This window comes from Akebia trifoliata, chromosome 1, assembly GCF_017979445.1.
Source record: "Akebia trifoliata isolate Shusen 1 chromosome 1, ASM1797944v1, whole genome shotgun sequence".
In the NCBI taxonomy this organism is placed as follows: Eukaryota; Viridiplantae; Streptophyta; class Magnoliopsida; order Ranunculales; family Lardizabalaceae; genus Akebia; species Akebia trifoliata.
Window position 1 is genome coordinate 31,889,163 of NC_141375.1, and position 11,668 is coordinate 31,900,830.

Here is an 11,668-nt window from a genome sequence, read left to right on the forward strand (position 1 = left end):
AATTAAATATCACTTTTAATTTTAAATTTTATGATTGTTTATAAATCAGTTAAATGTTAGAACAATTTTCACAGTTTTTTCTTATTTTAAAGCAAAATGAAAAGTAATACTAAGGGTATGTTTAGTAACGCTTCTGAAGTTTGAAGTCTGCTTTCTGAAATTTGAAATCTTATTTTGAAAAAATTATTTATTTATCATTTTTAAAAATTTCTAGTTACAAATAGAATTTTAAAAGATAATGGTAATTTTGACAATATTATTCTTTTGTAATTTTAATAAATTATTAATCAAAAAACATAACATGTTATGCATAATGAAATCATCTATATATTTTATTTCAATTTCTAATAAATCAAACATCCCAAAAGTATTGTTTTCAATTGAATTCATACTTAAAAAATTATATTCCAACAAGACAATGCTCAAAAAAATAAATAATCACTTATATTTTATTTGAAAAATATAGGATTTTAAGGTTGGTATAAAAATATAGGATTTTCAAACACGAAACGAGAAAAAGGGAAGAGACCTTGACAACACAGTTGTAAATGAAAGAGAGGTAAAAAACAAAGAAGCATAGAAATATTAAAAATAAGGGCTTTAAGATTCAATAAAAAAATAAGAAATGATATAAATTAAGGTTTTGAGATGGTACTTTAAGAATCAAATCAAATTTTAGAAGTTTCATCTAACATCCCTCCAATATTAATTCAAAATTTCTGAATTTTAATTCTAAAACCTGAAATCTTAACGAAAACAAACGGAAATAATACTTTTAAAATTTGAATTTTAAAATGGACCACCTCTATTCAGAGTTCAGAAGTATTACTTAACACACACTAATGGTCAGGTGCATCACACTTCTTTGGCCAAAAATAATAAGCAAGGAACATCTATTTATCAAATGGTTGAGATCAGTCAAGAAGACTGATTTCTATGCCAAGGAATCTTCAAAGGGGGTCCACTGATTGTTGCACAAGATTTATGGTGACACATCCAAACAATGGTTTCAAATATCATCCAATGAGTTCTTATTTCTGTTCAGATATTTGAAAAATCTCAGGTAATGTCAGGGGGTAATCGTTCATGATCGAGACAAGACATTATAATGAGTCTTAAAACCATGATCTGAACTTGAGTCGATCTCCCAACAGTTCTACGCATTAACACGACAAACTTCAAAGTTCAAATCACATGGATTATGCACCGTTTTACAACATGAAAATAGTAAAAGAAATCATTAAGAAATACAGCCAACAATGTACTTAAGAGCAGCAGCACCCAGTGATAAAAGAAGACTTCCAAGGTTTTATCTTCTTATCCTTTCTTCTTTCAAATTCTTGAATCACTCATTACAATCTCCCAAGAATCATCTTCAGAGCAATGGGCAGGACCTCTTTCAGTGGAGGTGAAAAACTTTGTCAATCTTTCCGAAACAGATTGTTCAGTTCACCCAATGTTTCTTCGTCATCATCATAGTCATCATCATCTTCAAAAACCAGATGAATCCCATACTTCTTCAGTTGAAGTCCATGAAAAAATGGTGGATCCTGCATTGTCACCTGTATCTTATCACCATCTTCTAACATGGAAACTAAGGGTTAACAATGCGGGTATCGACAAAAGTAAACTTGATCGTCAAGTCTTGGGAACTCCTTCTAAGATCAATACGGTCGAAAATTTATTGGTGTTCTCTCGGATGAGATTTGCTTTAATGTCTACTATTCCAGGGAGAAACGCCTCAAAGCACCCTGCAAGTGACCATACACCATGAAAACCACAACATTCACATTTCATACAAAAATGAGAAAACCAAGTAGAGAAGGAGAAGATTACCTTAAGAAGTCTTCCCTTTACAATAGAGTACATGCTGTGCAACCACTCATGTTCAACCTTTTCAAAGACTTCAAGCGTTCAAGTCCTGGAACATCCATTACTTTATTGCAATTCGTCAGGTGCAGCTCCTCTAAATATTCCAAGTTTGATAGATCAGATATACTTTCCAATCCAGTACAATTTGCAACATTGACAGTAGTCAAACTTGAGGGAAGTGGTGGGAGAGACTTAAGCTCTGCGCAATGGGTTAAATGAAGTTCTTTCAAAATAGAAAGTCCCCTCAGGCTTGATGGAAGGCTGCAGAAATTGTTGTGGCTCAGATTCAAATGCTCTAATGATGACAACTTCCCAAATTCTTCAGGAATTGTTCCAGATATTTTGCAAGAACGAGCATCTAGAATCTCTAAGCAGGAGAGCCTCGAGAAAGAAGCTGGAAGAACGAGATTAGAGTTCTCTTGTCCATTGAGAACAGTCAGCTCTGTATGCTCCCCCATGCTTTGTGGCTGTTCAAGATGCCAAGATTTTGCCATTTTCAGTACCATTAAGCTTGATAGCATCCCGAATTCTTCAGGTAATTCTGTCACACCAGTTTCCTCCATTAAAAACTCCCACAGACACTTCAACTTTCCAATTGAAGCCGGTAGCCTGTTAAGATGTCTACATTGGCTTACATTTAATCTCTCAAGGTTCTCCAATAGCCCTATTGACTCCGGCAACTCTGTTATGTTGGCATTAACTAGGACCAAACTAGTTAGACTAAACATATTTCCAATTGTATCTGGTAAACGGCTAAGCAATTTACAATTCCTCATCTCAAGCTTCTTAAGGAGGTTCAAGGTTCCAATCTCATCTGGTAATTCTACTATTGATGTACCGTCTAATCGAAGCTCAACCATAGAAGCTAATCCACCAATGGATGCAGGCAGATTGTTAATAAATCGACGGCCACCAACCGATAAGTACATCAGATGGGACAATAAACCAATGGAAGTTGGCAGTTCTTTTATTGAACTACCATTAAGGAGAAGTTTAACCAATGATTCCAGATTGCCTATGGAATCAGGAATTGCATCGAGCGAACAGCACCTCATCAAACTTAGTGTTTCAAGATTTGTCAAAGATTCAATGGAATCCGGTATTTCCATTAAAGCACAATCATTAAGAGAAAGCTCTCTGAGAGAAACCAGTTTTCCTATGGAATTGGGAAGCCGTTCCAGAAGCATGCATCCATTCAGAATGAACATTTCAAGTTTCACAAGACGGAATATAGAATCGGGTACCTTCGTAATAGCAGTTCCATCAACATAAAGCTCCATTAAAGACTTCAGGCTTCTCATGTTTTCTGGCAGTTCTCTAAGTCTGGAACAACGGGAAAGGATAAGGATTTCAAGAGATCTCAATCCAGAAATATCGTTAGGAAATTCCACCAGTTTTGAACAGTTTGTCAGATTCAAGATTCGTAATGTTCTCACATCCCCGATTGATTTATGAATCCCACTCAAATTTACACAGTTTTCAAGAATCAGCTTTTCTAGGTATTGGTGTCCAGTGAAATCTGGTGAAACAGTTAGATTATAGCAACCATGGAGATTCAAAACCTTCAATTTTGCAGCCATCTGTCCAATAACACACATTTTTCAGCTGAGATTCAATGTATATGTATATCATAACAAATCCAAAGCATAAAGAAAACCAGCCGCCATTTAATGACTTGATTTGGCAGAGAGACTTGTAAAACGTACTAAGAAAAGGAAAATAATTAAGAAAGATTGTGCTGTCACACACTAGGTCATACCAACTTAAAACAGGTTTAGTGAAAATTACCTTGTGCACGCTCGTCGATGATTGGTCCCATAATTGTTTGATCTTGCTCCCAGTGAGATCAAGGACAGCAAGTTCCAGAGGACAGAAATCCGAAGGGAGAGCTTCCAAAGGGCATCCTTTCCATTGTAGCCATTTCAGCTGACCGGGTATATCTTTAAATTTTCCCACCAAGTTCACATGATTGATTTGAAGCAGTCTTAGATTAGCCATGGGTGCAAACGGTTTAGAGCACAACTTCATCGCTTTCTCTTTCTTTGCTTCACAATCAGAAGGATTCTTGAATATTCCCTTCAAGTATCTAACGATATTGGGACTACTCTGATTGGTGAGTTCAGAAACTTCTTTGGAGCTTAAAAACTCGGTACCACTCTTGTTAAAGTCAAGGATGAGGCCTTCAATCCTTTCCGATCCCTATGAGCACAATCATAAGAGAAATAATCTAAAAATGGGTATAAAGCCATTGGAAAGAAAATAAAATAAAATAAAATAAGATAAGAAACTAATCAGCATTGTCTCTAAAAAAAAGACATCGGATTGTTGGTACTTTGTTTATAGGAAACATTGGATTAATTTAGTAAGATGGTGCAACTATCCAACACTAAAACTGACTTGCTTGTGTACCAAAAAACAAAAATGTACTGGAAAAGGTTAAAATAAATCAGGGTTATCTTTTGAATTTTGAGAAGAATATAAAACATAACTAAGTTAGCTAAAACAACATAAAACGAATCATAAGGTACTTTTGGATATTAAAACAAACACATTACATATCAAGTCCACCAAAGCCGTTCTGGTTCATTTCCAACGAGTTTTCTTTACGCACTTCATTAAAATAAAAATATAGAAGTTGCTTAAGAACGAATATAGAAGGTATTTACCCATACCTTTTCATATTTCAGAACGGATAGTATTTCATCGGGATCCCACAATCTACTATGCCTACCAGGATCTCCGAGGCATTCTTCTCGAACAATTTGTCTTCCCATGTCTCTGAGTTGATCATGCATCCACAAGGTACCATCACTGACAATCCTAACTAGAGATTTTGAGGTAAGGACTGTGATTGCTATATCTGCACTGAAACCACATCCCTTCAATATATCGATTGCACTTTCCCTCTCCACTCCCATTTCAACAAAGAAGCATGCAATGTCAAGGAATACACGCTTCTCTTCTTTATCTAGCCCATCAAAACTCAGCTTCAAAACCTTATGAAGGTCACCGGGACTAATCTTTTTCAGCTTTGCCAATTCATCTTCCCACTCCACTATTCTTCTCTTATCAAACATAAAAGCACCCAGTACTTCTAAAGCCAAAGGAAGTCCTTTCATGCAGGACACAAATTTCGAGGAGAGATGCATGTAAGTGTCAGTAGGTTCCTCTCTTCCAAATGCATGATAACTAAAGAGTTGAAGTGACTCAGTGTCATTCAACTCTTTCACCTCATAGATTTCATTCACTAGCTGTGGCATCAAAACGTCGTTATCTCTTGTTGTGATAATGATCCTACTTCCTGCACAAAACCAATCTCTCTTAACAGCTAGTACATCAAGTTGTCTTTCATCATCAACATCATCTAGAACAACAAGAACTCGTTTCTCCTGAATTCCTTCTCTGATCACCCTGATTCCCTTACTAACCTCATCCACAGGTGAATTTATTTTGCAAAGATCATGGATAAATTCATTTTGAAGGGAGATTAAACCATTATGTGGTTTTGAAGTTGATCTGATATTTGAAATGAAGATCCGATGTTCAAATTGAGTAGAAATTTTATTATAAACAGCCTTAGCAAGGGTTGTCTTGCCAATGCCACCCACGCCGTGAAGTCCAAGAATTCGAACATCACTGGATTTAACATCTAACCTCCTCATCACTTCTTCTACACGAGTATTAAGACCACTAGTAGGATGTTTAGCAACTCCCAAGGGAATATTACTCAATTTACTCAAAATCTTTTTAACTAAATCTTGTATCAGCTTTGGTTCTTTCCTGCCAACAAACCATATGGTAAATAACAGAAACAACTATTCTGATTTAAACAAGAAAGCTTAGAACATCAAATGGCAGGGTGAGAACTAAGCATGTGTATCTACCACACCAGTGGTCATAAATATAAAACATATGGCAAACAGATGTAAAACATGACTGTGAGAAGGTTCAACTATAAGGGAAAAAAAATTCATACATGTGAAACAGATCAAACGCTACAAATAAATGAAAACCAACTTCACTACTAGTGGAACGAATCAACACCAGATTTTATTTTATTTTATTTTTTGATAAGTAAAAATATTTATTAAGGAAGCAGGACAAGATGGCCACCAAAAATGTAGGACAAGATTAGCAGTTAACCTAACAAAGCAAGTCCCTTCTAAAAAGAAGGTCCTCAAAAAACACACCTCTAAAGTCTAAAATCATAAGTAAGGTGTCCCACTCCTAAAGAATAGCACCGTTGTCAACGTGGGTCGTTTTAGTAGGAGTTCAAAGGACATCGGGCTCCTAACCAGTCCATTTTCTACATTGCACGTAGCCCGATGTGTTTAATCTCCAACCAAAATGTGCGACATAGACACTGTATGTTATTATAGGAACGGGACACCGCTTTGGATAGCGACTCAACTCATAAAACAACTGAAAGAGAACGACCATAATATTTGACCACATACACTCATTTGCTAAAAGAACTTCGGAAGGAAACAAATTGTAGAAATTTATAATACACTGTGATTAAGATAGTACTGGAATTCAATAATCCAATTGATTTCCCAACTTGGTTATAAATAAAATTGAGAAACATTGAAGAATAATACAGTGTGTGTTCATTGGGTGAGGCTTCTTAATTTATTTAACACAAATCCTAGCAGGCAACACATCTAAGCCGTTAAATTGTTCTTGTCTTTTATGGGGCTTTGCTTGCTTGAATTCCTCTTTATTTAATCTATCGAAATCCATATTTCATTACTGGGTCAAGAAATGAGCTTCTGAACGACTGTTTTATTAAATTATAATAAATAATACTGACCCATAGCTTTCCAACTTGGCATTTCATACACTCTAACTTCTATTGGCACCCCCAATTACTTAAATTAGTTAACACACCCCAAATAGAGATAAAACACACCATTTAAAATGAGTACTAATATTTTTTGCACCAAAATTTATCATAACATACGAATAGAAATTAAGCAAAACGAAAAAAACCACAAAATTACAAATCCCTCAACAACCAATCAAAGAGCACATCGCACTTTTAAAAGTTAAGAGGTTTCTTTCAATTTCTTAGTGACAATAGCCAACGGTATTCTTCCTAAATAATAGACTCAAGTGATAAATAAGAGAATACTAAAAATCTGAGCCGTAGACTTTCTCAATTCGGACACAAGGCACTTATTCAATCTAATAGAATGATTTTGTTGTATCCAAAATAATACCAATCCCAACCAATTTCATTAATAAAATGTGGTCAATTAATTAACCAACCAACAAAACTACTTGTTACAACTAAATCCCTTCCCTGCTTTGTTAATGGAGAATGATAGCTCTCTCCAACAAAAGTTTGAATGGAGGATTGGAAGAAGAGGTGAATGGGAAATTGAATTAAAACTAGTATCAAGAACAAGGAAAATCAAGGAGGAAAAAATCGTGATCCCACCTAGGTTCGCCAATTGGAACAAAATTCAAAGCAAACGATGAGTATTTCGGATAGATCGATTTAATTTATAGTTAAGTGTTTGTCTCTATGATTAGAAGGTCTTGAGGCAACTCATTGTCAGTTCTTGATTTTTCTCAATGTTGTCAGTCTAGTATAGGCTAATCTTCTGGATTGTTTGATATTTTTATCGAGTCTTTTCGTGATTCACAAGAAGGGGTATGCCCATATTTTTCTATATTTCCTGTTTATATGAATTTAATTCATTTTCTTGCCTAGAAAAAAATATATATAAATATTTCATAACCAAAAAAAAAATTCATAAAATGTGTATTAGCGAGATAAATGAATATCTATACAATAAAATACAACTAGTAGGATCCACTTTGATACAATTTTGTGAGGGATAAACCTCTCATCAAACTATAGTTTTGTGTATATTACCTTTCTTGTTTACCCTTTTAATTTTATTGTCTTTCCTCTCCTCCCCCTCTCTTATTTAACCCCCCCTCTTCTGTAGCACCTAAGAGGTTGGCATAGGCACAGACAAACCCTAGTAATTAAATATGATTCAATCAAATCTCATACAGTTTTTTATTTAAGAGTCCTGATAATCTGACTTAGGCACGTGGCATGCTCAATGGACACCCTTGACGTGACAGGCTCAGGGTTCGTAGATCTGCTCTCCTCAGGATACAGAACTATGGTTACCCATAAAAAAGTGCAGTTTTGTATCCCGAGGAGAGTATATCTACAGTCCCTGACCATGTACCGTCAAGGGTGTAGATTGAGTATGCTAAGTGCCTAAATCAGATTACCACGACTCTTGATTTAATATTCTTGGGTAACAAAGAGGAAAACATTCAGAGCGGACGTTCTCTCCTAAAATAAGTATGGCTACTCTCAACACGATTCAATTGTTCTATAGATTTTTAGTTGGGGTAAGATAAGTAAAAGTTGGTGCACCAATAGAAGTTCTCTTTCTTTAATAAAAAAATCTGTTCCCAACACAGATGGGCAGACAGGCACAGAGCACAGAGACGACAACACAAAATCTTCTATTCTGTTTTGAGTTTTATAAACACCTCAAAATATATTTAGGGTTTCTGGCATTTAGAGTTATATACTCTCTCTCGCTGTCAATAATTTAAAGTCCGAAATAATAAACTAATAACGAAAGGGAGAAGAGACAAGAGAAAGAATACGAACCAAGTCTTGGTATCCCAACCAGAAATATTTCCAACTTTCTCCATAGTTTTCTTCCATCTCAAAACCCTATCTGGGTTTTCTTCAAAAACTCGTTCGTGGTTTCTGAAATCCTCTTCAAAGGGTCCCCTTTGGCGGCGGACGTCAGAGGGATCGACTTGATAAAAAACCGGAAGAATCAATCGACGACATTCCAAGATCTTGGCCAACTCATCGAGGCACCACCTCGAATTCGCGTATCTCCTCGAGATCACCGCGATGGAGAGAGCGGAATCCTCGATCGCGGTCAACAAAGTAGGAGCGATTTCCTCTCCCCTATCCAACGCTTCATCGTCTATGAAGGTACGGATGCCATTACGTACGAGCTCTATGTAGAGCTCATGAGTGAAGGTGTGGCGAGTGTCTTCGCCTCTGAAACTAAGGAACACGTCCCAACGGAATTTGAATGAAGGAGATGAAATGGAGTTGAAGTTCGAATCGTCTTCCATCACTCTCCGTACGAGTTCACAAGATTTTCATTCTCTCTCTCTCTCTCTCACACCAGTTATAGGAGGAGAGGAGAGGAATAAAGCAGTGTTTCTCTCTAACCCTTTACGTGTCAGTGATGTTACTTGGAAGCTTGATCTGGCTTTGATGTTGACTTGAGCGGTATTTGTTGCCCCCACAGACCACACAAATGGTTCACAGGAATCAGCCCCATTTTCGACGGTTTTGATTTAAAGAGTAATCCACACAAAAGGTAACTAAAGAAAATATTTTGAATCCTCAATCAATGTAAAGAAATCAACAATCTTCCAATTGTTGGAATTGATGTATAAAAAAATGCGTACTGTAAGGCCATTGGTAAACTTAAGCAAGAAGGAATCATTTTCTTCCAGTCATATTCTTTCAAAATGCTCCTCGAGTTGGTAATTTGGCCCCTCAACAGTAAATCCAAATCGTCAAAAATGACGACTCAAAACTTTCATCTCAATGATTCATGTTGAAATGATGAGATCGACAATTATAAAAATATTCAATCGACGATTTCAATTGTTGATCTCAATGATTTATGTTCAAATGTTGATATCGATAATTTACAATCACTAATTTATATGATTTTAAAAAGTCAATCTCAATGTTCGAAACAAAGATTAATCTCAATGATTTAGCAATTTAAATTATAAATCTCACTAGTAGTTTAAAGGGAGTGAGGAAGCAAAGAAAAAAAATATATTAATTTGATTATCAAGTTACTGTGAAAAATTTAGGCCTGTTTAGAAATTATAAATTCTTATATTCCCTAATTTTTAGGCAAGCATGACTCTATTTATTTCAACTTTTAAATATATTGCCGTCATCAGTGTCATCATCATCATTATTTTTATTATGGCAAGTAAGGACTAAAGGTTATTAGAGGCAAAGATGGGAATTAATCAATTTTGAACTCAAGTCGTGGGATAATAGTTCACGCGCTATCTGAACTTGTGATGCCCAAGCATACATAATTATATCTCATCATGAGATTGAAAAGTCCATGTGATATCTTAATTTGTAATGTGCAAGTATCCATTACAATATAACTTATCCCGTACCAAAAGTATGTCAGATGTACACAATGACACTTATGTGGTCCCTAATCCTCTTACAAAGTCTAAATCAATGTTATAAAAAAAAAAATGGATCAAACTAGTGTTCCAACGATTCAAATATAATGAGGTAAATCGTAAGAATATTTATTTGTCGACAATTGGTGTTCAATAGTGAAATCACATGAGCCATCACTTTTTGCTAATTATTTTACATTACAAAATTTGAATTTTTTTCTTTCTTTGAGATACAATTTTAGGAAAAGCATATAATTTTAGTAAGGGTCTCATTAACGTGTGCTCTTAGGACATATGTTAAAGTGCAATAAATACATTTTGAAAGTTGGAATTTGTACAAAAAAAATTCTCTTAAAAAATTATTTTTTACTAAAACACTCTTATATTCCAACTTCCTAAGTGGATTCATTGCACTTAAACGTGTGCCTTAAGTGCACACCTTAACAAAATCCATTTAATAGTTAGAAAAATATTTAAAAGTCAATAAGGCATTTATACTATGTTTCGATTGAGAGAAGTGGAGAGAAGAGAAACACAATTTCTCTTTATCATGTTTAGATAGATAGAAGAGAAATTAGGACAATTTTAAAATATCGTAAAAAAGATCTAGAAGTAAATTTGAAATTATAAAATATTTTTAAAAGGTTTCTCTCTATTTTTCTCCTCTTCTCTCCACTTTTGGAGAGAAAGAAAATTCACATTTGTTTTTTTCTTTTTTCTAAATTTTGTATCTTCTCTCTCCCACTTAATCATCTATACAAGAGAAACGAAGAAAAACTCATTTATTTTCTTTTCTTTCCATTTCTCTCAATTCAAACTCTATTTAAACCGAACTCTTTTATATAATGGAAGAAGTTAGTTTTAAAATAGAACGCATTATCTTAATTTTTTTTTATAAAGCTATATGGGTGGGTTCAACCAAATCCAACTTGTGTCTTGTCCTTGACAATTCGACAAGTTTCAGTTCAACTGTCGTTATTATGTACTGAATTCTTTGTCCTAATCGATAATGATACATTGGATAACCACTACGTATGATGGACACACTTTTACGCTAATTTCAACACCGACATTTGAGGATTTTAGTTAAACACGGGGGAAGTGGGACCACTCTCAAACTAATAACGACTCAACTCTAGTCATCACATGTTCTATTCAAATCAAAATTGGCAACTCAAAACTTGACTCAATTGGGTTTTTCTGGTATAAAGATCAAGCACTATTATAAGACGTGTTAACGCAGAAATTAGCGAATAGATAAAAAATTAAAAAAAAAAATGGAAAATGCTGAAATCGCATTGAAATTGACATCGTTTGAGACATTGCTAACGTAGATGTGTACCAATCATACATTATTTTCGTCGAGATACTAATGAAAATCATTTATGGTTATGTGCACACCAATGTCCCAAATGATGTCACGACTCATGTAAAAAAGATCCACTAATCACATGTATTGGATGCATCTCAATTTAAAAAAGTTTTCTAATTTACATTACCTTAACCGAAACGCCTTAGTTGCGGTGGGTTCCATTAATGATTTATATTACCTCAACCAAAGTTG

At 34.8% G+C, this 11,668-nt stretch overlaps 1 protein-coding gene across 1 annotated transcript; it reads right to left on the bottom strand.

Annotated features, from left to right (window-relative positions):
* Window positions 1-1,113: 1,113 nt before the first annotated feature.
* On the bottom strand, window positions 1,114-9,367 carry LOC147411793 (disease resistance protein RPV1-like). The gene is given in 7 exon segments (XM_086432442.1): window positions 1,114-1,448; window positions 1,451-1,601; window positions 1,672-1,751; window positions 1,856-3,452; window positions 3,661-4,071; window positions 4,545-5,652; window positions 8,522-9,367. Coding segments are annotated over 7 exon segments (3,948 nt in total). The 5' UTR covers window positions 9,007-9,367; the 3' UTR covers window positions 1,114-1,332.
* Window positions 9,368-11,668: the final 2,301 nt, after the last annotated feature.